General features: G+C 36.9%; 1 protein-coding gene across 1 annotated transcript in view; it reads left to right on the forward strand.

Annotated features, from left to right (window-relative positions):
• The window catches only part of USP6NL (USP6 N-terminal like), a 170,903-nt gene that overhangs the window by 16,645 nt on the left and 127,308 nt on the right, over nucleotides 1-26,950 (forward strand). The window contains exon 2 of the mRNA XM_028114713.1: nucleotides 1,480-1,560. Coding sequence (XP_027970514.1) covers nucleotides 1,557-1,560 — 4 coding nt within the window. The 5' untranslated portion in view covers nucleotides 1,480-1,556. The remainder of the gene's footprint in view (nucleotides 1-1,479; nucleotides 1,561-26,950) is intronic.

Consider the following 26,950-nt stretch of genomic DNA (forward strand, 5'->3'; position numbering starts at 1 on the left):
TCTCCTTTGTGTGTCTGTGACGTGGGATTGCCTTCCCATGTCATCATCATTCAGCATGTTCCAGGGGTCAGCATGTTTGACTTCAGAGTTCCCTTGGAGGGAAGCACTGGTCTGATAGACTCAGTGAAGCGCCATCAAGAGAGTGTATTTATAGTGAGAAACTTTCATCGTGTATTCTAAAACTAACATGTACATTATATGTTGTTTTAGATTTTCCATACAACTTCTCATTTCCTTTGGGGTAATTGGGTTATCTGGAAATGAAAATCATAGTATTTGCTGCATAGATAAAGAAGAAAGCGTGTGGGATGGGGGTCAGGTGACAGCGTGGCAGCACTATGATTATATGCCATTGCTAATTACAGTATACGAATCATGCTGTGCATAGAGATTTTCATTTTGTAAATTTGTATTTCTCGCGTATATTCCATGACATGAGTAAAGAAGTATATAGATGGGACAAGCATTATTTCTTCAAAAAATGTTACCCTAACTTTAACCTATTTCAGAATCAGAGGTCTGTAGTATTATGCTATTTTCTTAATGGATTTAGAAGATCAAGTAATCATCACTTCTTGTAGTTGCAAAAAGTAGTTTATCAGTTAGTGAAGAAAGCTGTACATGAGGAAGCCCAGTGCAAATTTTGTATCGAATTTTAATTTATCTGTGGAATTTTATGTATTAGGTTTGGGGAGGCACTTGTCATCCATGGATATATTGAAATATAACATTAGTATTACTTTATGCCTCCTTTTCTTTAATATAGTAATGAAGTAAGGAACATATAGTTCATATTTATACTAACACAGGGTGCTGCTGAAGTGAGAAGAACCAAATATGAAAATTTTCATGTAGTATTTATGAAGTGTATTTTAAGAATACTTACAGAAAATCCCTTGAAAGGAAACGTGCCCCACGTAGTTGGGTAGATGTCATGGCGTTGTGTGGTGAGAGAATTTTTCTTTCTATTTTGCTGCTGTTTCCAATTTTTTACAACAATGAAACCATATTTTATAATGAGGAAGATGCCCATTATTAGAGAACGTTTATAGCAATAACTTTGGTCATCTTTATTTGATAGTGTATATGAATTATTTATGTGTAATCAAAAAAAAATTTAGCAGGTGTGATGTGCTATATCTACCCTAGATAGAGTGCTTCCTTTCTAGGACTTAGTTATTTGGGAAGGTGGGAGGGAATAAGATTTTAGTAAGTGAAGACCAAGGACACCTATTAATAAATTTCTCTGTGATAATTACTTTATACATACTATTTGCTTTTGAGATAACTTCTTAAAGACAGAGGAAAAGATGAATGTTTTAAAGATTGGTAATTTTTTTGTATTTAGATGATACCAGAGGGTTCTTTTGGAAATAGAAAATTGTTGAAACCAAATTATTTTCATTTCCTTTTAGAAAATTTTATTTTAAATGCTGACGTTTAGAAAAGATGATTTTTTTCTCTTTGTTTTCTCACCAGGACATGTATTCTTCTGAGAAGCCTTGGGCAGCAGATTTTGGTTTACTCTCCGATTGGGACAGCCTACATTTCCAGTCATGAGTAAGTGTCCGTCTTTGTTTCATTTCAGGGGCCTCAGGAGCTTTTGTGGAGTACTCAAAAAAAAAAAAAAAAAAAAGTTTGTTATGGGACAAACTGGAATTATGTCACTTCGTCAGAGGTTGGATAATCTGGTTCAGCCCAGTTGTGCACCTGTCTCTCTGGAAACAAGGAGATCCTTTCTGATGTTTCATTTATTCGGAGAAGTTAGATGTGCTGAGGAAATCTGTGTCGTTAGTTTCTTGGCTGATTTAGTTCTGTTACCCAAAATATTCTGTTGACTTAGTCACTGGAAAGGGACTCGTTAGAAATGTGAAGAGGGAAACAGACTCATAAATATAGACGACAGACTAGTGGTTGCCAGAGGAGAAGTGGGTGGGGGAAAAAGAAAGAAATAATGAAGAGGGAAAATTTAAATTGACCATAATTATCAGAGGTTTAATTGTGTGAAGCTTAATCATTGGATAACATGGTATTATATTTAAGCAAAAAAATAATCTCTTTGTTAATGTCTTTGGTGGAATGAGAACCAAGTCTATCCTATAAGACTTAGCAAATTTGATACAGATTTTATCTTCTCAGTTGTGAAGGGATTGTACTATATGTAATATTTTCTGCCGTTCCAATCCACTTTTTCCTGTGAAGAGGAGAGCTGGATTTTACTATTTTGTATTAACCGTTTACTTTTAGAGAGTGAGGAAAGAGTTAAGATTTTTACTCTGTGATCATATGACAGTTTGATGTACTTTTTTAAAAAAAGTACAGAGTTTTTGATTATGGGAACTTTGGAATAGAGTGAGCATTTCCTTCTGGAATATAATGTTAGTTTAAAGATTTTCACATGTAATTCATAATGATTATATTTACCTTAATATGAATAGTTACTCTTATCGATTGAAATAATTAGGCAGTTGATAAATGAAAGTGGCGCTGTTACTGTGAAATCTTTGAGTGCTTTCTACTAAGAATAATATTGCAAGACGTGCACTTTGATTTTCGAGACTTTTCAGTGGGCTACTTTTTCAGTGGTGTACTTTGAATAAACCAGGACAGTTGCTAGATGAGTTCAAATACAGATTGAAGAAGAAGCAGCTTTTGATATTTCAGCTCCATTCATACGAAATTTTGTGAGAACATTTCTCTAACATAAAGTGCCAACTCATAGTAAAGATGGTAATATGAGTTTATGAAAACTAAGAAATGTCCGACATTTTAACTTAAAAATGCTTACTACATTTTGGGAAATGTACATTTTACTTTGTAATCTTAGTTGTTCAGTTAGCATCACTGTTTTTTTGTTTTTGTTTTTTTAAAGATTTTATTTATTTATTTGACACAGAGATAGAGAGCATAAGTAGGCAGAGCGGCAGGCAGAGGGAGAAGCAGACTCCCCGCTGAGCAGGGAGCCTGATGCGGAACTTGATCCCAGGACCCGGGGATCATGACCTGAGCTGAAGGCAGACGTTTAACTGACTGAGCCACCCAGGCGCCCCAGTTAGCATCACTGTTACAGAGTTCTTTGAGGACAGGTGCCCTGTGTCTTTCATTTTTGAATCTCAGCGTCTAACAGTGTCCTGTACACTGCTGCCCCTAAAAATTCCGAGCCCTGTGCTGACAAAGGCAGAGGTGAGGGATAGCTCGTTAGGCGACTCATAATAAACTATCTGAACCACATACAGGTTTTTACTTGTGAATTACAATGCCTGTATTTCGTTTGTAAGTTTTTTAATCGGTTCTTTTTTAATATCCACTAGTTCTTTTTTTGTTTCTGCTTGTTTTTATTTAAAAAATTTTGATTCTTTTATTATTCTTTTATCTCCTTGTGGATCTTTTATGTGCTTATTTTGAAGTCTTTTTCAGATCACTTGATTATTATTATTTTTTTTATTTTGTCTCCAGTGAATTTATATTGTGGTTGTTGATACTGTTGGTGTTTTCATCATGTTCTGCAATCTTGCAGGCTCAGTCTGATGAAAATTCTTTCTCTTTCTCCTGTGTCTTTGTCTTTTTGCGATTTTCCCTGCCGGTCTGGCAGCTTTGCAGTTGTCTCTGCCTGCCTTTGGAGTTCCCAGATCAGAATCAGGTCTTGTGTTAGTGGATCAGAGCACCAGCGCCGTGGTGATGCTGGTGATATCACAGATTCTCTCACTCAGTCAGCTGGCATTAGGTCAGCAGCTTCCTCTGCGGTAACTTCAGCACCCTTAGCAGAAGCCCTTTGCAGTCTAGTTTTGTAATCCAGGACGAGTGCCACCCCTGTCCCTGGTTTTAAGCAAGGAGCCTGGCTACTGACCCTGCTTCACACGGAACTCTTTCATGTACAGTTACCCCATGGGATTTACTTCCTGCTGCCTTTTCCTGCTTTGGGGCCTTGCACTGTGTTCCTGTTAGATTTCTGATCTAGAGATGTCGAACGTGTTTTGGGGCATAGGTAGGTCATTTTAGTGACTTGTTTTTGTATTTTTTCTGTTATTTCTCTGTGTTTGTTGTGAAGACAAGGGAGACGCAAAGATTGAACATGCCATTGGAGGTTTATGACCACGAAGTCCAAACTTCTTATTTCACATTGAAGATTACAAAGGCCCAAACAGTTTCCGCTTAGTCCCCTAGCTCCTAGTGTTCCTCTTTGTCCTCCTTGCGTCACTTTCCTTGCGAGCCGAGCCCCATCGTGCTCCCTCCCTGTAGCAGCCTGCTTGCCTCACTCTAGTTCCCATCCTGCTGTTCTAGAGTCACGTGGTTGTTCGTTCTCGTCTTCACGTAATGTGTAAGATCCTTGGGGGCAAAAATTTCTATTACTAGTGCGAAACACTTTTCCTGGTACTTAATAGGTGCTCAATAAATAATGCATGGCTTTGGGTGTTCCCAAGTAACATCCTTTAGTATGGGGTAGCTGTTCCATGTGTTATTATTTTTAGGTGAAATTTAAGCTGATCCCATGTGAAGGGAGATTGAGGGGCGGGGTGGGGGCAGGGAGTGTGTGTGTGTGTGTGTGCGTGCGCGTGCGTGCGTGTGTGCGTGTGTGTGGAGTGTGGCATAGGATAGAGTGTTCCGAGGAAGTGGAGCAGTGTGAGAAAGGCATGAAGACGTGACTACACGTAGTTGAGCATTTAGGGGCGTAGAGATGAGGAATGACAGAGAGACGGGGAGAGAGAAAGCTGGAGGAGGTGCAGTCAGAGTCTGGGGCAGGGCCGTTCCAGGAAGTCTGCATTTCACCCTTTGGGGCTTAAGGAGCTGTTAAAGGATTTCAGTTAGGGGAGCAACTGAAGATTTCGTTATAGAAAAATTACTCTGACAAATAGACATTTTGGTTAGATATAAGTTAAAAAAGATTGGTTACAGGCAGTATTTGCCTCCTCCTAGCTTTTTTCTTAGTTTTCAGCCCATTTTAGACTTTCTTTGAAATAGACTGTGAGTTGCTTTTCTTATTCTTACCAGTGTGATGGCTTTTTCTACTGACAGAAGTCATTCCTGAGTAGACCATTGTAGCCATAGGTTAGGGAGTGTTACAGTGTCTATGTTGTGCTGCAGTTTCTAGGGGTTGTAAGTTTTCAAAAAGGTGGGAACTGAGTTGAGTTTTTGAAAAGAAGAATAGTGAAGAATCATGGTACAGGTTAAAAAATAGGAAGATAACATCATTAAAGTCCAGATAGACTTTCCAAACCTAGACTTGGGTGAGAATGATGGGTAACTACAGTTTTTTCTTTTCCAATATTTCTTTAGAGATGAAAAGAAAGGTTGATACTTATATCTGGGTGGGTTTCTCTCAGAAGCATTTCCTAACCCTTCCTGTGTCATGAAGCACATAGGACGTGGTAGAAGTTGTACTGCATGTGGGGTAAACTGATGGCGCTGTTTGGGGCTCAGGACTGGCTCTGACACCTTAGACCAGGCTGCTGCTTGTGCTCAACTGTCCTGAAAGCAGCGGGGATCCCTTTCTCTGCACACCCTGACACCCCGGTTGGGATGCCCCAGCTAAAGCCTAGAGAATTGCTTAAATGTTTTAAGATGTTTTTCAGCTTTTAGTTTAGATTTTTATATATTCTGCCCAGTTCTGAGGCTAGATATTTATCTGGTGGAAAATGTATTATATGGTGCTGCTATGAGTTGTGCGTTTCGTTGTGCATTGTTGACTTTATTACAATCCACAAAAAGCCTTTTGATTTTCAGTGCTTCAATTTTTTTTTCTTCTGTATTTGCATATGTTGCAATGTTATACACTTGTCAAGGTTTTTTTTTGCAAAATTTTGTTTTATCAGATGGTGCCAAAGATGAGGTATTTATATGAAAATTGTTATATTTAAACTGTGGCTATAATTTGAAATGGATCTCTTAGATCTTTTTTTTTTTAAGATTTTTTATTTATTTATTTGTCAGAGAGAGAGAGAGCACAAGCAGAGAAAGCGGCAGGTGGAGGCAGAGGGAGAAGCAGGCTCCCCACTGAGTGGGGAGTCCGATGCGGGACTCGATCCCAGGACCCTGGGATCACAATCTGAGCCAAAGGCAGACGCTCAACCGACTGAGCCACCCAGGCATCCCGGACCTCTTAGATCTTTAATGGAGATTGTAACAACAGGAGTAGTTCTTGTAAAAAGCATTGCTCAGCAATTTCAAATGATTATTTTGGTGGAATGGGTTAAACAAAAACAAGCCAAAAAAGCACCAAAACCCAAAAATGATTATTTAAGGTACTATTTAGTTTTATTTTAATGTTTTTTAACTTGAAAAAATAAAGCTTATCTGCTCTACTATTTTTAAATTTTATCTTACATATTTTATTTCACTTTCTTCAGGAAACTTTTGCTCTGTAACTAATAATGACTTATTTTCTAAGAGGATTTCTGTGTCAATTTTCTTCTGACTTGGCAATCCAGGAGTGAATCTCTTGCGTTGGAGTGTTTGATCCTGCCCTTTGGCCTAAATAAAGGAGTGAGTTTTTTGAGGTCACTTCTGAATATGAAACATTTCTCATTTAACTGAGGAAAACTTAATGGCAGTGAATAATTTGGGATGTAGTATATTTATGGCTTTCTAATAGAGTAGGAACAAATACCTTCACTCTGTGGAGCAGTAGACTAAAAGTTCATGCTGAAGTGAAAACAATTTAATATTTGTTAGAACAGGTAATGTTATAAAGCAGTGAGTAGATTACTAAGTCCCTCAGTGGTGGCATAAGGATTCTTCTGAGTCTTATTAATGCAGTGAATAATACAAGGCTTTCCCTAAGTATTGGCTAAAATTTCTGTCTAGGATAATTATGTAGATATATATCTTGTTTTATGGAATAGCTGTGTACCTTAGAAGTTGGGCAGAGGTTAAAGAAAAGAAAACTTAAGTTGAATTGTATTTTGAATACTGGGGTATTTGCATTTAACAGAATCTTGAAAGAAATCCCTTTGTAAAGTATAGGTGTCTATTTGTTGTATTAAGACTCATTTATGTTTGATAAGTTTGGATTTTGGAAGATAAAGTTTTAAATGTTAACCATTCTTAAAGTGAATATATACTTGACCCTTGAATAACACGGGTTTGAACAGTGCCAGTCCACTTATAACATGGAATTTTTGGATAAATTCAATATAGGACTGTATGGTGACAGATGGTAGGTACCCTTGTGGTGAGCATAGCATAATGTAGAGTTAAAGTTGTCTGATCACTGTATTGTACACTTGAAACTAATGTAACATTATGTGTCAACTCTACTTAAAAAAAATACAGTGCAGTACTCTATTTTCCTCATGATTTTCATAATAACAGTTTTGTCTCTCTGGCTTACTTTATGGTAGGAATATGGCATACAGTACATATGATGAGGTATATGTTAATGAACTCTTTATCTGTAAGGCTTCTACTCAAGAGTACACTATTAGTAGTTAAGTTTTTGGGGAGTCAGAAGTTATAGGCAGATTTTCAACTGTGTCAGGGTTCGGTACCCTTAACTCCCGCCTTGTTCAAGGGTCAACTGTAAAATCAGAATTTTAATTGAGGGGGGATTTGGAAGTGGATAGAGACTTTCTGGTTGTCATAGTTACTGGGGAGACCTGCTGGCATATAGTGGGCAGGGCCAGGTACAGTGTATAATAGTTCCTGTTGAGAAACAGCATCTAAGTTATCAGAACCATGGCAGCAGTACATGGTAGGTAAGGTGATGAAGAATGCCAACAAAAACTGCTTCTCAGACAATTCATTAGATCAGTTTCTTAGTTTAAGGTACTTCATCGTGTTAATACTGACCATTGAAAATGGAATATACTTAACTGTTAGCTAATTTATCATCTTTTTGACCACTTGCTGCAGAAGAGTAATTCTTAGTTTGATACTGTGGGAAATTTAATATGAATTTAAAGTAATGTTATATAGTATTAAGTTTTTGTTAGGAGATGATTCGCATTATCTTGTATCTTTTTGTTTTGATATGTTTTCAAACTTGTAACAAGAAAAGTTGTAAAAATAGGACCCAAATTCTTCACATACTTTTTATTCGATTTACCAATTGTTTACACTTTGTCCTTTTGATTCTTTCTTGCTCTCCCTCTCTCTCTCTTCCTCTGTCACATACACTCACACATCTATATATATATGTATATAAAAAATAAATTGATTTGTAGTTAAAACATTTTCTGTGAAAATCTAGTTTCCTTTTATTAAAAGTCATACAGATTTGTAGCATAAGTGTCACTTACTGTAATATTACAATATAATCTCAGTAAAGCTTGTAAATTACTTTTCCTAGTTAAATCTTAAAATTTCAAACCATTTACCTAGTGTTGTTATGCTATTGTTGTTTAAAAATGACATTATTTACATAGGTTTTGTAAGCCTGTCATTAACATTTTTATTTTTGATCTACAGTATATTACATAATATAGATAAACTTGGTATCTAAATCAGCTTTAATTAAAATTCTTTAGTATAACACAAATGAGGGTGCTCCAACCTCTATATAATAGTTTTAAGATACTTTGTTCTTAAGAGAAATTCTTTTAAAATCCCATTTTGAAAGAGTTACGTTTTCCAGTGGCAGTCTTCTTTAAGAGTCCCAGAGACCTGGATTGGCTGTGCTATTAACTAACCATGTTATGTATGGCCATTGGCTTGACTTCTTTAATGTGCCACCATACCCTGCCCCCCCCCCCCGCCAAAAACCTTCTGCACCCCTACCTGTGTCCTCATCATAAATATGGGAACTGGACTATATTGTCTGGAAGCCTTCTAGCTCAAAAATTTATGATTATATCCATGAGAAAATTTTCATTTCCAGTTTTGCCTTATAGGAACACAGCTATTGAATGAAACAAGGAATGCCTCTATTAAGCTAAATTAAAAAACTTAAACATGCAGTTTTCAGGGTTTTGAGGCCTGTGTGCGTTGCTCCTCATTGGAATTTGTGTCCTGGTTACTTTCAGAGGTACCTTTGTTCCAAATGTAGGCACACGTTCTCTGTTCATTCTGCTTATTCTCTAGGCAAGCAGAGATGGAGGGGAATGTATGTTTAAAATTAGTACTCTTGAATATTCATCTTCTTATCTCATTAATTTTAGAAAATAGTTTGATTTATACAGTTTATATTTGAACCCATGTTATTAGAAGTGATGTAGTGGTTTAAAATATTCCATTTCTCTTTTACATTAACTTCTCTAAAAATGAATTTCTGTATGAAAGTATTATATATATGACTTTCGGTATTTCTCGTTTATTGAAAGACATAATGGAAAGCACAACTTAGCAAGTGATTTTTTTTTTTTTTTTTGTACTGTTGTTTATAACTTTCAACAAAGGTGAAAACCGCATCAGGGAAGGTCTAGGGAAACGACACCTTACAACAATGGCACTGATGAAGGCATAACTTTACAACTAGGAAATAGCTGTGTTATAAACCTTAAATGAGAACTCAGCTCACTTCAAAGGAGAGGAAAAAGGAAAAGAAAGGTTGTGTTGGATCATTTATTCTACTTCTTGACTCACTGTATAAATTAGATCTGTGTAGAGTACAAGAGCTCATGCTGGTGCAGAACCCTCCTGAGTGCAAAGGCTGAAGTCTGAATTCTAAAATTTTGAGAAATAGGTGAATTCTATGCAGAAGAAACTTGGCAAAGTGTCTTGCTTCGACTATAAATAAGTGATATGTATTATATGGTCTGGCTAATAAATCTATGTATATTAACATTGAGTTTTTTTTTTTTTAAATAGAGTCTGGGCAGTTATATATTACCTTTTTGCCTTAAACACAAATAGACATTTTCTATTAAGGGAATCTGAGCCTGTCAATTTGTATGATGGATGTCATTATATAATTGTCTCCTCATTTCCCAGAAGTGTGAAATTGATATTAAAAATTTCTAAGCCTCTATTTTTCTCCCTCAAGATTGATCTAAAATAGTGTTTTGATACTCTTTTTTCTTTTTTGGAGATGGACAAGGTGACTATGGAAGTAATTCTTTCTAGCCTCTCTTTAAAACTGTTGGTTAGAAAGGGTCAGGAATAGAGTAAAAACATCTTCTCAATTCTTTGCCTACTCCAGTCTCCCTCTCCTACTTCAAGCACTGAGTCATAGGTTAGTTATTAAATTCATGTTCAGAGATAGTGATCATGTGCAGACAGTTGATTGTAGAGTGCTATTTTTTGCCCTGAATTCAGAAGCTGACTTCTTCTGGCATTACCTAGGTACCCTGGAGTCGAACTGGGTTTCTTTCACACTCACACATTTGGAGCAATCAGGTGTTAAACTTTAAGCAGTGGAACCTGGACAGATTTCAGTAAGACACTGATGTACACTCATATACATTTGTATTAAATTGTGGAGCATTTGGAGTCACAATGTCTTTTAAAAAAACACAGTTGCCTGTTGCAGATTCTAGAAGAATGGGATAGAAATGGAAGTTATAGGACGTGTTAGCAAGGGTTTTGACAATCAGTCTCCAGTAAAATACCATTTGATGTCTTCACTGGTTAACCTTGTTATGTTCTAATGCAAAGTGAGGTAGAATATGTTTGATTGATTCTAACCTAAAAGAAATTTGAGAATGCAGACATGTGCACATACTTTAATGTTTTAGATAAATTCACAGTAGTTGATCTTACGTATTTTCTTTAGGTAATAACTTTTTGTCTTGCTCCAGGTTACCCTGTACGGAGTCAGTAGGGCTATTGTGATTTTCTTGTTTTTGCCCAAATCAGCCTGAGACCTTTTATGGGAGCTTTGTACTTATATGTACCTATAGGTGTATGTACTGATATATATGGGGAACTTTGCCCAGGACAGGAGAATCACCCCACTCCAACTTTTTAGGTACCCAAACTGACTTTGTTAAGAGGAACTTGGATCTCGAATGATTCCTTAGTAGAAGTAACTCTGTAGTTAAAAAAAAAAAAAAACTACTTTAAAATGTTTGATTTGTTACAAAGGTGAAGTCATTATTGTCTTTTCCCCTAAAATGTGATGTAAAAATTGTTAGTTGTCAGAGGTTTTGGTTTAACTGAAGATGTGCTTTTCTAACTCAGTGCTGAGCTGCATTCTGATGGAAAAAGACAACGTTGAGATCTGCAAAGTTTTCCTTCTTATTTTTTCCTTTGATTAGTGTGTTTCTCAGCAGGTGAAATTCTGCCTCTCCTTCCCAACCAGCGCAGCCTAATTTTTTTTAATAGGCTCAATCCTTTATTTTTTTATTTCTGAAAATATATTAAAAAATACATATTACTTATTTTGGAACTATTTGAGAGTAGGTTGCATATATCATACTCCTCTACCCATTTGTCCTTCAGTGTGTAATTCTGAAGAACAAGGACGTTCTCTTTCCGTAACCACAGTAAAATGACTAAATAGGTGAATTATGTTTATCTAGTCTACAATCCTGTTGTCGTTGAGTTTCCCAACAATGTCCTGGAGAGCAGATCTGCCCCCAGTGCAGGGCCCAACTGGGTGTTACCCACCAGCTGCATTCCGTTATCAGCTAGACTCCAGTCTCCTCGGACCTGGGATAGTCCCTCAGGAGTTCTTAATCCTTCACGATACTGGTGTATTTGAGGACTGCAGCCCAGTTGTTTTGTAGAGTAGCACTCAGATGAGGGTTGTCTGTGGGTTCCTATAATGAATGGGGTCCGTCCTAACGTGTGTGATGGTTTGGGGGCATTCCTTCAGGAAGCTTGTCTGGAAGAGAAAGGAAGACTGCATGGTGATCTCTTCACTTTTTTCCATTTACCTCTCAAAAGAAAAACTTCCCATTTCTTCCTTAATTGAAATAGGATTCATATCTCTTTCATAAGAATAGGATTTATTGCTCTGCTTTACTAGTTTGTTCTGTTTTTATTACGAAGGCTTGAGAAAAATGGCAGTGAGATATATTCTAGAATATGAGATGACCTGGAAAGGAGACAACATTGAGCTTTTATCAAGCGAAATTTCTTTCTCCACAATTCCTGTTTTGAATTATGACAGAATCTCAAGATGCTGTCGAACAAATATTTTGAACGTAAAAGGTATAGCACTGTTGAATTTGTTTTGTAGCAATAAACAGCTGGAGCTCTTTATGTATCACTTGAGATTGCTTCACTAAGGATTAGCTTTTCTTACAACCTGGTGCCTCTTTGTCTTTGTCTTAATAAGTTTTCTTTAGCTAAAAATAGAATAAATGAGCGTATCAAGACTGATTCTCATTAGGTTCTAGAGATTTATGGGTTATATTAGATTTTAATATGAAATGTCAGGATACTTACCATCTATAGTTATGACTATTAACAGATACTAATCTGTTAATTACTAATTATTAGTATTAACTAATACTAATAATTAGTATTAACAGATACTAATGAGCGCCTCCAGGTATACTGCTGCTCGGTTGGTCTTTGGGGATATAGACATGAACAGACAAACATGGCCGGTGGCCTCTTAGAGCACAGAACTGGTGGGGAAGACGAGTACTGCACGAGTAGCATGGTATTAGTAATATCAAAAGGGGAATGCAGGAATCTCGGAGAGCAAGGGAACCTATCTGCAGGGAGGGCAGGAAGACCACTGTTAGGAAATCATATTCCAGCTGAGGTCTGGCTAAGTGAAGAGGAGGAGGGAGAGGGTTTTTTTTAAAAAAAAGATTATTTATTTGAGAGAGAAATAGCATGTTTGTGCGTGTGATGGGGGAGGGGCAGAGGGAGAGACTCAAGCAGACTCCCCACTGAACACAGAGCCCCACATGGGGCTTGATCTCAAGCTCAGTCTCGGGACCCATGAGATCGTGACCTGAGCCGAAACCAAGAGTCCCCACTTAACAGACTGAGCCACCCAGGTGCCCTGGGAGTGGGTTCTTAATAGAGGGAACAACATCTGTGAAGACCTGGAGTTGAGAGGTTGAGATTAAGATTAAGAAATGAAGGAAAATTTAGCATTGGTACAAGTAAGTAGTGGGAGGAGATTAAGTTTGTAATTTTAGTTTAGATAAACACCACAATGTTGCCTCCATTTTATATTTTATTTCCCCTCATGTCACCGAAACTAATCTGTTTCCTTCGTCTTCACAGTCGCCTTTTCCCGTTGTTTTTAAAGTATGATCATAACATTAAAGTAAATACATTTGGAGATGGGGAGAAGAAGTCATTGTAACCCCATTACATTAAAGCAGCTGTTTGCTTTTTTGCATATGACCCTGTGGTCTTGTCCAGATTGTGTGTGTGTGTGTGTGTGTGTGTGTGTGTGTCTGTGTGTGTGTATTTTTAAAATTTATTCATTTATTTGAGAGTGGGTGAAGGAATGAAAGAATCCTCAAGCAGACTTCCCGCTGAGCACGGAACCTGAAATGGGGCTGGATCTCATGACCTCAAGATCGTGACCTGAGCCGAAACCAAGAGTCAGATGCTCAACTAACTGAGCCACCCAGGTGCCCCCAATACTATATATTTTTATATAATTGGATTCATAATGTATATGCAATTTTATATTTCAATTTCTAACATTGAGTTGTATTTAGACAGTTATCATATTTCTATAATTGTTTTTCATAATGCAAAATCATAATTATCATAGTCCTTAAAGATAATGTTGCATGGTAACTTACTTAACTGTTTCCCTATTGTTTGGTTATTTAGGATGCTTCAGTTTTTAAAAATGTTTGCAGAAGGAGTATCACTGGTGAATTTGCCCCTTTTCTTCAATAAAACAAATTAGAATGAATTCCTTAGGCCAGATTTATAGTATTGAAATGTTTTTGCCTATGTCTGCCTGTCTTTCTTAAAAGACTGTACTAATTTACAATTACTGTGGTCATTGGTATACAAGGATATATTTCACCATGACTAGTTTAGTAGGCCCAAAATGTTATTAAAAGTTGCTTTTAGTTGCATATATTTGATTTTTTGACAGGATAACTTTTGTCTAAATTGTGGTAAAATATATATAACATAAAATTTACCATCTTAGCCATTTTTAAGATGTACAGTTCCGTAGTGTTAAGTATATTTACATTGTTGTGCAACCAGTCTCCAGAACTCTTTTTATCTTGAAAAACTGACACTTTGGGGGCGCCTGGGTGGCTCACTCATTAAGCGTCTGCCTTTGGCTCAGGTCATGATCCCAGGGTCCTGGGATCGAGCCCCGCATCGGGCTTCCTGCTCAGCGTGAAGCCTGCTTCTCCCTCTCCCACTCCCCCTGCTTGTGTTCCCTCTCTCGCTGTCGCTCTCTCTGTCAAATAAATAGATAAAATCTTAAAAAAAAAACAACCTGACACTTTGTACTTACTAAACAATGTCCCTTTTCCCTTCCTCCATCCCTTGGCACCCACCATTCATCCTACTTTCTGTCTCCATGAATTTGATTAGTCTAGATACCTCATGTATATGGGATCATAAAGTATTTGTCTTTTTGTGACTGGCTCATTTCATTCAGTGTAATGCCCTCATAGTTCATCCATGTTGTAGCAGGTGCCAGAATCTCCTTCCTTTTAAAGACTGAATAACTATTTCGTTGTTTGGATTGCCACATTTTGGTAATGGACAAGTTGGTTTGCTTCCACCTTTTGGCTGTTGTGAGCAATGCTCCTATGAACATAGGTGTACAGTTACCTCTTTGAGACTCACCTTTCTTTTGAGTACATACCCAAGTTCTTTTGAGTATATACCCAGAAGTGGAATTGCTGGATCTTATGGTAATTCTGTGTTTAATGTTTTGAGGAACTGCATACGGTTTTCCATAGCGGCTGCACCATTTGACATTGCACAAGGGCTCCATTTTTTCCACATCCTGGCCAACCCTTGTTATTTTCTGTTTTTTTGATAGCAGCCATCCTAATGGGTGTAGAGATGCTATCTCATTCTTAGGATAACTTTTTTCATCTGTTCACTATTTACATTTTTCCTTGTAATCATTTCCTTTTAAAATAGACTTTTCTCCCAATATGCTTATTGAAAAATCACAGATTTTAACTCTGGATGATGCTTTTGCATCTCCAAAAATTTGTTATGAAGCAATGTAGTTTTTTAATATATGTGTTGGAACTTTATATGTTTCTCTGGGGACATGGGTCATTTTGTGATGGTCAGCAGAGAGGGATAATGCATAGTATAGTATACAGAAAAGTCAGAAAAAGGTTTCGTAAAGGGAGGAAGACAGGTACCAAAGATCAGTTTTGCCTGATGCATTGTTCTGTCAGGGACTCTGTCGGTGGTCTTACTTCCTGTTAAAATTAATGTGTTATGGTGAATTATAGATTTTGTGTAGTGGAAACTCCAGAAAGATCTTTTTGAATGTTAGAGGGACTACTGTGTTTAAATACACAAGCGCTTTTGTGATTTCTATGGAAATGCCTATGTCTTTATATTTTTCATACATATGTATTTGTGCATGTGGACATTTGATCTTAAAGGTGATGTTATATTGAATTATGATTCATCTAGATTGAATTATGATTTATTCCAAGACTTGACTGCTTTTTAATATGTGTTTTTTATGGTAATGAATTCTTAAAAGAGCACCTACCTGAGCACTATTTGGACAGAAAATATTGCAAACATTTGGTATAGAGAAAGGTAAGTGGACAAAAGTCAACAACTTTTATTTTTATAATCAACATACATTTTATTCCATATTGATGAGTTTATAGTGATTGATTTTCAAAATTGTAGAACAAAGTGTTTATATACCACCTGTAAAATCTAAGTAGAATGACAAAGAAATAGAAGTATATTAAGCTGATTTATTACCCCAAGAGGAGAGCAGTCAGAAATGGGTTTATAGTTTAATATTCAAAAGCCTTTTTCTATTTGCTGGCCAGTTGACATCTTGAATATTTACACATTGTTTTTGTCACAACAAGTTTGGCCTCTCACATTTCTTTTTTCTCATTTATCTACATGTTCTGAAAAAACTGACAGTAGTTTAATTCTAAAATATATTTCCAGGAAAGCCAAAACAATTTTCTGAAAAGTGCATAGAAAAAACCCTAAGTCATTGCCAAGAATGGAAAGATGCTGGGTTGTTATTCATATGATCAAAAACATTTTTGGACGAAGCACAGTGCAAATACCCTTGTCTGTGTTTATTTTAGAAAAAAGATGTTGATGAAGTATTTTAAAGTGTGAAAACATATCAATTCCAAAACAGTATATATAATGTTACCTAATTTTTTGTAAAATCAACAAAGAAAGTACATGGGTTAGTCTAAAAGGTCGTTAGCAGTGCTTATCTCTGATAGGCCTAAGAGAGATCTTATTTTCTTTGGGCTTGTTTTCATATACTTATTTTCTACTGTGAACGTGCATTATTTTTGTAATAAGAACTACTAGAGATGTATATTTACAAAAAGAAGAAAATAGAGTTCTTCTAAGTTAGTTTGTAATTTAAGATTCTAGGGAGTTGGTCTGAATTATCTACAGTGTTATTTGTGAGGAATAGTAGTATAATTTTGTTTTAAGATATACTGAGTCTCGGGCGCCCGGGTGGCTCAGTTGGTTAAGCGACTGCCTTTGGCTCAGGTCATGATCCCGGAGTCCTGGGATCGAGTCCCACATTGGGCTCCCGGCTCAGCGGGGAGCCTGCTTCTCCCTCGGACCCTCTCCCCTCTCATGCTGTTTCTCTCTCTCAAATAAATAAATAAATAAAATCTTAAAAAAAAAAAATATAGTGAGTCTCCACACTTCTTCTCACGTGGGGCCAAGAAAGATGGTCCAGTGAATTTGTTCATCGTTTTATTAAATGAACGAGAGAAAGAATACAAATGAGATCAAAGTCAATCTTGTTTTTTCTCTCTTCCTGATTTTTTTTTTTTTTTTTGGTGAGTGAGGAGTGGTGGGAAAAGATTTCTTTCCTCTGCCTAGCTGATTTTTCTTTATATCATTTGACATATAGTTCCTGTTATTGATCCGTTTTGAGTGGAAAGTAGTTGACTTTGGCCTTGTGTTTTCATTGGGAGAAAGGAAAATGGCATAACCTGGAGTGTCCCAGTAGGTGTGTGGGGGAGCGCTCTCATCATACCGCCTGTGGCTCTTCGCTCTGGGCTCTTGTCTCATTATGGGCCCTCCCCGGCCTCCTCTCTCATGCCCCCCCTCTGTGAATGCTGGATTGGGAAGTGATGGGGAGGAAAAATAAAATGGTGCTTTCCGCAAAAACTAATGATGTAATGTATGGTGATTAACATAACATAATAAAATAAAATTAAAAAAAAAGAGCGTGCTTTCGGGGGTTAGCCAAGAGTTTGTGGTTTTGGGGGTGGCCTTGTTAACAAAAATACAAACGTAGGAAACAAGATTGGAAGTAAGAATTTTTTCTGTTGTAAAAAAGAACTAGCTCACAGCTGGTTGCAGGCAGTCCATTGGGAGGGCCCTTATTCCATTTCTTGTCTATGGAGCCACATTGGGGCTCTCATGTGTAGGCAATGTTTTTGTTTTAAGCACTCCAGTTGAAGTCTGTACTTTTTTGGATTTATCTTTGTATTGTTTCAGGTATACATTATTAAGTACATATTAAATATAGATTTTCTTTGTCATTTTCAGAGACTATATTTTAGAACACTTTTAGGTTTATAGAAAAATGGAGTAGAAACTACTGGGAGTTCTCTTATATCCCCTAAGAATACTCCCCGCCTTCCCGGTTTCCCCTCTTAATAACATCTTGCATTTGTATGATTCATTTACTGCAGTTAATTAGCCACTATCAATGCATTATTGTTAACTAAAGTCCGTAGTTTACATTAAGGGCCACTCTTTGTGTTGTACATTTTATGGGTTTTGACAAATGTATAATGACATGTATCTGCCATTAACAGTAGCATACAGAGTAGTTTCATTGCCATAAAAATTCCCTGCGCCCCACCTATTCATCCTTCTCTTCCTCTTCTCACATCCCTGGCAATTACTAATCATTCTACTGTCTCCATAGGTTGGCCTTTTCCAGAATGTCATGTAATTGGAATCATACACTATGTAGCCTTTTCAGATTGGCTTCCTTTACTTAACATTTAAAGTTCCTCCATGGTGTGTGTGTGTGTGTGTGTGTGTGTGTGTGTGTGTGTGTGTGTGTGTGTGTGTGTGCTATGTAGCCTTTTCAGATTGGCTTCCTTTACTTAACATTTAAAGTTCCTCCATGGTGTGTGTGTGTGTGTGTGTGTGTGTGTGTGTGTGTGTGTGTGTGTGCTATGTAGCCTTTTCAGATTGGCTTCCTTTACTTAACATTTAAAGTTCCTCCATGGTGTGTGTGTGTGTGTGTGTGTGTGTGTGTGTGTGTGTGTGTGTGTGTGTGCTATGTAGCCTTTTCAGATTGGCTTCCTTTACTTAACATTTAAAGTTCCTCCATGGTGTGTGTGTGTGTGTGTGTGTGTGTGTGTGTGTGTGTGTGTGTGGTTCAATAGCTCATTTCCTTTTATTGCTGAACAATGTTCCATAACCTGGATATAGCAGTCTGTCTATCCATTCACACACAGGTTCTGGCAATTACAAATAAAACTGCTATAAACATTTATGTACAGGTTTTTGTGTGGCTATAAGTTCTTAACTCATTTGGGTAAAAACAAAGAATAACAATTGTTGCATAAAATGGTAAGAATTTGTTTGGTTTTGGAAGAAACCACCAAACTGTTTTCCAAAGCGTCTGTATCATTTTGTTTTCCCGCCAGCTGTTAATGAGAATTCCTGTTCCTCCACATCTTTGACAGCATTTGGTGTTGTCAGTGTTTTGCAGTATAGTCATTCTAATAGATGTGTAGGGGTATCTCGTTGTTGTCTTAATTTGGGAAATTTCCTAATGACATGTGATGTTGAACCAACTCTTCATATGCTGAATTGCCATCTGTGTATCCTTTTCGGTGAGATGATATGGAATATTTAAAAACCAAAATATAATTCATTTTTTTAAATAGTAAAATATGTTCTGTATAGAAAAGTACAGCAAAATGAAGACAGTAAAAATTCATATATAATGCCACTATTCAGAGGAAGAATTGTTGATAACATTTTGATATTTTTTCTTTGTGCATACATCTTTCTCTCTCCCTGTGTGTGTGCGTGCGTGTGTGTGTGTGTGTGTGTGTGTGTGTCTGTGTGTGTAATTCCGTAATAGTGGCATAGTAATACTGGAATCATAGTTTTTGTACCTTTCATGTTTACTTGTACACATTAATTTTTCCTATGTCATTCTTCTAGAACACAGTGGTCCTTGGCTGAATGTTAGCGTCATTTGAGGCAACCTTTAAAATTTGTGATGCTTGGGCTGCATCTGGGACAGTGAAGTCCAAATCCCTGTAGATGGACCAAGGCATGATACTTTCTAAAACTTCCCAGGTATTTTCCATGTGTAGTGAAGATTGAGAACCATTGGTCTCAATATTTAAGAAAAAATATAATTCCTCAAAGATAACATGAACTATGATACCCTTTTTATAAAGTTTGGAACAACCACGCAGCAACACAGGGTGTGTGTGTGTGAGAGAGAGAAAGAGGAGGAGGAGGTAATATTAGATAGATAGATATAAGGGGAATCAAGAGAATCAAGGGAGTTTTATTAGAAACTCTTTTTTTCTGGATTCAGGATGTTTGTTACTTTGGGTTGAAGCAGGGGGATGGGTTGGTAGTTGGGGGAGGGACTGTAGATTAAATGCAGATTATTGTTAATGTCCTAATTTTTGTTTTGGGTGGTAGCTTTGTGTTGTTTATTATTAAAAATAACTGAGTATATAAATAAAACTGGGCCATGCATGGACCCATGATAAGAACCAAGGACTTTGATTAAACCAGTTCTTTGCGCCAGAGGGCCAGTAAGGAAAAATAGTAAATAAGCAAAACTATTACATCCCCCTATAAGTGTACCTAGTAGGGTTTGATTATCACAGTGGTTTGATACCCAGTGCCATCCTTTTGAAAAATGAACAAGGTGGGGTGCCTGGGTGACTTAGTTGGTTAGGTGTCTGGTTCTTAATTTCAGCTCAGGTCATGATCCCAAGGTCTTAAGATTGAGCCCCATGTCAGGCTCTGTGCTGGGTGTGGAATGTGCTTAAGATTCCCCTCACTGTGCATGTTTTTTTTTTCTCCCTCTCTAAAAAAAAAAAAAAAAAAAGGAAAAGGAACAAGCTATTCTTCAGTAGTCAGAGATTTTATATACTTTTTTCCTGAAATTCTGTTTCCATTCCACTTTCATCACAGAGGTTTTTTTTCCTAATGCGTTCTGTCAAAACAATAAATATATGATGAATTTTGATGAATAATTATTCACTTTAAATGACTTTTTTATTAGAAACTCGTCTTAATGAGTGGAGTGGGCTGATGTTACTTATTGTGCTTTGATTAAAGGAATTGTTAGATTATTTTTGTTCCCTATCTCCCATGTTTTCACCTCTTGGAGCACTGTGCACCAGTGAGGTGTCTGAGGGTTGGCCTTTTTCTTGTGAAGTGGGTCAAAGGTGGTTGCATCAAGGGAGGTGGAAACAGAGGGCTCCTGCTGCCTGCATCTTCTCAAGCAGGTCAGCTGTAGTGACGAGTACATGTACAAGTTAAGGATCTGGAAATTAATTCTTTGAAGAGTGCCCATGCCAGAGTAAGCCCAGGGGTATGTGTGTTTTTAAAATTTGCGTTCCAGGAGGATTCAGAATGATCTCTGGGGCAAAGGAAGCATATGAGAATGCATATAAATGTGTGTATATGTATATACACATACAGAGACCTAACTGGAACACAGCATATTACAAATGTGGAATTCTTTTTTACATTATTTGGGCCTTTAAAATCCTTTGCTTTGTATGATTTAAACATACATGAATATGAATACATATATATCCTTTACAAACAGATAAATATACATATATAGGGCTAGGTAGTCAGAATTTAAGTTTATTTTGAAATAATTTCAGACTTAGGAAAATGTTGTAAGAGTAACACAGACAATTCTCCTATTCTTTTACCTGGTTTTCCCAAATGTAAGATTTTTTTTTTTAAAGATTTTTTATTTATTTGACAGAGAGAGAGAGAGAGAGACCCAGAGAGGGAACACAAGCAGGGGGAGAGGGAAAAGCAGGCTCCCCACTGAGCAGGAAGCCTGATGCGGGGCTCCATCCCAGGCCCCTGGGATCATGACCTGAGCCAAAGGCAGATGCTTAACGACTGAGCCACCCAGGCACCCCCCAAATGCTAAGATTTTACCACATTTATTTTCTCATTCTGTATTAATGTACTTTTTTTTCTTGACCCATAAGGGGTAAATTGAAGTATTTACCCCTAAATACTTCAGGGTGTATTCCTAAAGTCCAGGCTGTTCTGTTATGTAACTCTAGTGTAATGGTCATAGTCAGGAAATTAACACTGATAATGTGTAGATGGTGTTCACACTTTCCCAGTTGTCCCCAAATATCATGTATTTCCCCTCATCCCTGTCTGGTCCAGTGTCTAACCTGGCATCATGTGTTATGTTCTAGTTAACCTGACTCTTGAGTCTTCTCTGGATCTGTATGTTACTCTGTCTTTTTTGCCTTTCATAATCTTGACTTTTTTTTTTTAAAGATTTTATTTATTTGTCAGAGGGAGAGAGCGTGCACGCACAAGCAGGGGAAGCAGCAGGCAGAGGGAGAAGCAGGCTCCCCACTGAGTGGGGAGTCCGATGCCCCCATCGGACTCTGGGATCATGACCTGAGCCAAAGGAAGAAGGAAGACGCTTAACTGACTGAGCCACCTAGACCCCCCGATCTTGACATTTTATTTTATTTTTTTAAAGATTGATTGATTGATTGTGTGAGAGAGGTGTGAGAGAGAGAAGAGATCACGAGCGGGGTGTTGGGGGTAGAGGGAAAAGCAGACTCCCTGCTAGGCAGGGAGCCTGATGGGGGACTCGATCCCAGGACTCTGGGATCATGACCTGAGTCGAAGGCAGGCACTTAACTGACTGAGCCACCTAGGCGCCCTAACCTTGACATTTTAGACTATAATTGGTTATATATACTATATTAGAATATGTAGTCGGATACATTTACTGTTGCAACATGTGATAAAAAAAGAAGAGAATGAGAGAAACAAGAAAAAGCTATTGGTTGCTTAGCAGAAGTTAAGGACTGACAGTAGTGAGTCAAACATTACTTGCGATTTTCATTTTCCAAAACTAATACTGTTATCAGTGAGATGGGGAGTGATGATAATTGGAAATTCATGGAAACATGAATATAGATAGTCTTCTCACTAATCAGATATGGAGGAGAGAGTTGACTGAAAATAATGCCCTGTAGAGCCCCTTCCCTGCATGGAAAGAGAAAAATACTGGGAGAGAGCAAGGCTAACAGAAAGTACTTTTCAAAAACATCATGTTTTGGGCGCCTGGGTGGCTCAGTTGGTTAAGCGACTGCCTTCGGCTCAGGTCATGATCCTGGAGTCCCGGGATCGAGTCCCACATCGGGCTCCCTGCTCAGCAGGGAGTCTGCTTCTCCCTCTGACCCTCTTCCCTCTCGTGCTCTCTATCTCTCATTCTCTCTCTCTCAAATAAATAAGTAAAATCTTAAAAAAAAAAATCATGTTTTTCTAGAAGAGTGGAAGTGATTTCTCTGGAGCTGGAAATGCAAAGAACTGAAAATAAAGTCAGTGTATACCTAACATGGGCAAGGGATGGAAAGAACTGGGAGAACTTGATTTGAGGCGTTTGATTTAGATGGTGGTTTGTCTTTATCAGGTCTTCAAAGGGAATCATTAAAGAGCGCAGTTTTGATTTCAGGTTTAAAACTTGGTCTTTGACTCATCTGAACTTTCTGATTTGGTGTGCAAGTACAGATATTCTTTTTAAAGATAACAGGTAGTTAGGATAATTGCCCAGTTTTGTCCTCCATTTGCAAACAGTTTCTCACTGCCACGGATCTGTAGCACTGCCTTAAATTAACACCCATATGGAGAATACATTACGGGTGGATATATATGCACATGTTATAGCACCTCTTTTTTGAAGAGCTGAAAACTTCACCCTGAATTTTAAAACTATACATTTTGACAAGAAAGGCGTGATATCAGAGAAAGCGGAAGCCTTTGAAAGGTTTAGGATTCTATGTTTTACTTCCAACCTTGGTTGATTGACCGTGTACCTCAGTTGTCCAATTGAAAAATGGGAAAATAACAAGCCTTTAAGTGTGAAGGCAAAGGAACTGCCTTTGATTTGCTTTGAGATCCATTATGTAATGATACATTAAGGATATCAAAATGATAACTGGGAAAGAAGGAAGACGGGAGGACAGTTGACAGTATGGTAAGGGAAACAAATTGCTGGTGGAGATTCACTTTAATAAATAGAACATGTAAGCACATTAAGCCGAATGTCGGTTCTCTCTTTTAGTTAACCCTATAGGTTGACTTTGGAAGGGGCAGCTATGTGGTAAATAGAAGATGTAATGAAGGTATTCAGTATTAACTGAGCATCGGTGCAACTTGGCTATTGAAAACCGTGTGCCCAAGATGGCGGTTATGCTCAATTTGAAAAATCTCTGGCCCGTGCCTCTTCTGGTGAGGCCAACGAATTTACGAACCCTTTAGGATTGATTCCTAGTGTGAAGCGTGAATGTCGACTTCTCTTCTGGTACTAGGATGTCAGAGGTGTCTCTGTGAGGAGGAGGGCAAGGAATTTATAGGAGAGTTTTCGAAGTTTCATATCAGGCAGACCTGGGAGCTTGGAGTTAGCAAGATAGACTTTTATTTTTATCCACATTTTATTTTCTGTGTTTCAAGTATGAGATTTTTGAGAAATTGGAAAAAAGTATTAAGGCTTTGCAGTGCAGGGTATTTTGGTTGATTACTTCTGAGTGTTTTTAAAAACTTGCACATAGCATCTGTGATTGGCTATATGAGAATTTATAGCATAGCACTTTATTTCTCCTGTCATGACTTTGGTGAGAAAATGTTTTCATTCACTGTACTTAGTGATTTGCAGCAGATTACCCACATTTTGTTTTGATTTGTTTATAACCGGTTAATGCTTTGCACTGTGATACATTTGGACTTTGAGGATGGTGGTTTTCACATGTGCTGAAATCACTTTGAATCCATTTCAAGAAGATACAGCCTATCCTTTTGTTGTTTCTTATTAACTGCTTCAGAGCCTTCATGGATAGCTAAGCAAAGCATGTAATGTATTTCTCTGAAGTTGAACTGTGCTCCTGCTTGAGCTTCTGAAAGCAGAAACAGCAGTGAGCTCTTGGTGATGAAACCTGTTGGATTTCTGGAGGAAGCAGCGGAGTCTTTGGCTTGTTAACTAGCAATGATTCAAGTGTTGCAGATTGTAAAGGAGCTGGTGACACCATCGAGGCAAAAAGCAGCCAAAGTGAAGGAAGGTAGGAACATCGTCAGAATGAACAGTCGGAGTACTCAGAGGTTTTTACAAATATCGACCTAACGAACAGCTATAAAAAAGGAGTTTTGAGTTATCACGTATGCTTTTGCTCTTCTTATATAATGGTAACTGAAAAGGATCAGGTAATGGCATAATTTTAAACATGCCTTATTATTCCTATTTTTAAATGACAAATTAGAAGCATATCATCTTGTTAAAAGGTATGAAGAGTAAGGAGAGGTTATGACATATCTACTGCAATAGTATTTTTCACACTGGAAAAATCCTCTTGTATTATGTATTTTGGAGGTAGGAGAATAATTTATATAATCCTCTCTTAATTTTAAAATACAAATGTTCCTGGCAGAAATCAGAAAGGAACAAGCTAGGATTCTGCCTGTAGCAGGGCAAAAGAACTAGATGGTTCTTATTTGTGTGGCCAGCTGATGAAATAATAGTTATAAATGTTAATTCAGCCACTGAATGGTAGTTTTTTTGCCTTTTTCAGTGAATAATTACTTTTTTCTGTTTATGACTGTATGCTTAATTAATGCTGCTTATATTTAAGATAGTTCTCTGTAGCCTGTGTCAGTTTGGGATATGTTGAAATACATTTTCAAAATCTTTCTAAATTGCCATGTCTGACTTACAGATCTTAAAATGAACTAATGCAGATACACCTTTGAAGAAATACTTGCGTTTTTTACTTTTTTAAACATTTGAAATAGTAAATCTCCAAAATGACAATAAGGAATTGATTTTAAAAATGCAAGTTTATAAACTTAGTTTATAATGCTGTCAATTTCATGAATTTAATCTATGATTTAAAATCAGTCAGTTGATAAATTTGTCTATCAGCTTTTTCACATGTAAGATATAGCATTCTCTCTTTATATGATTTGAATAGCATAAATATACCTTAGATAATATAAGATACAGATTATTTTGGGTTTTTAAAAGAACTTGATATGATCTGTGTTTAAAGTGAAGCTTATGAGATTTCTTAAGTCTTGTGCAACATTATTTGGGATGATGGTATGAAATAATATTGTGACATATACTATAATCAGCCACATATATAGTATTACAGTTGAAAGAAACCCTAGCCCGTCTTGTCTTTTCTCATTTTATGGAAGGACATGGTATTTAAATGGACAGAAATGGATGTCAGAAAGTAGAGAAACTATTGTCATTTACCTTGGAAAATATAATATTTAGGATACCTTACAATTAGTTACTCCTGTTTGCTACTTTATTTCTCCTTTTTTTTCTTCTATAATAAAAAGGACGGCATTCCTATCTCTGAATAGCAGGATTCTAACAATCAGGCATTTAAAAAAAGCTGACCGCTTTTACTAATTCAGGAGAATATAAGTTAGTTAATTTAATTGCAATCTGTTTGAAAATGTCAGATTCATACAGTTTAACCTTTACAGATGGAATTTCTTTTATTGGAATGTTTCTTCTAGTTTATGTTTTCGGTCATAATCATAATTACTTGGAATACACCCAGGGAAAAAAGTAATAATATTCTTCTTGTTTTTCAGAGTGCGTATACATACACAGCATGATCATATTTGATAGGAAATGCCATACAAATATAGAAAAAATAGTACTAAAAGATGCTATATACTAAAGTGGTAGAACAGCTTTTCTTCTTAGATTCTTTTTCTTACTTTTTTTCAGGCAGAATTTTCTATGACCAGGAAAAACAGGCATCTTATATGTAGGTTTTTTCATTCTTTTTTTCAAACCTATTCTTGTGTTTTTAATCATTTAGCTAATATATTTACTGTTAGTTTTATCCTTTTGTAAAATATTGTTATATTTTACCAATTTTTAATATTGAGAAACAGAAAAACAAAGTTCTATAAACAAATATAAAGCAGTGACCTGTACAAAGGGAGTTTTTAAACTAAATTCTTTAAAATACAATGTGAATTTGGATGACCGTAGAGCAACATTTCAGAGTATTTGTTCACATTCATATGAGTAAATAGTATGGAAAAATTGATGTGTGAAGGAAAGTATCAAAGTTGGGGATGAAATAATTATGATAAATGGCTTGAAAAATTTTCATAAATTAGTTTTTCTTGGTATGAGATAGTAAACAAACTCACTATATTTTATTATAAGTAGGACTCAAGGGTATGGTGAAGGATTATCTTGAGAAAGGAGGGAGATTATGCAATATTCATGAATATTTTCTTTAAGAATTTCAAAATATCTGCCAAATCACTGCTTTGTCATTTATTGAAGTATCAGTCAAGTATCCCAACCTACCCAGCACTTAGGGAAATACATTACTAAGAGCTCATGTTAATGCTCTTTAGGAAACTCAGAATTTTGCAGCAGGTAGCATTATAAGGAAGGGAGAGAACTAGTAATGTTACCTGAAGGATAATTTTAGTGGATCTATAATTCTTTCTTCCAGTAATACATTGGGGAGCTGATGGACATGATTGACGTTCGTAAGACGGTGGAAATACAGCCTTGGGCAAAGTAAAGGAACACTGGGCGAAGGATAAGTGCTCTTTGGAAAAGTGTCTTTGTCTTTTGGGAGAGAGGGTCACATATACATGTGTGTGCTCACTGGTTTGTCCGTTCATCATGTATTTATTCCTAAAGCCCTTGTCAGGTGTC

The sequence above is a fragment of the Eumetopias jubatus genome, unplaced genomic scaffold (genome assembly GCF_037043125.1).
Source record: "Eumetopias jubatus isolate StellerSeaLion01/CBP00866 unplaced genomic scaffold, mEumJub1_p1.0 scaffold_8, whole genome shotgun sequence".
Taxonomy (NCBI): domain Eukaryota; kingdom Metazoa; phylum Chordata; class Mammalia; order Carnivora; family Otariidae; genus Eumetopias; species Eumetopias jubatus.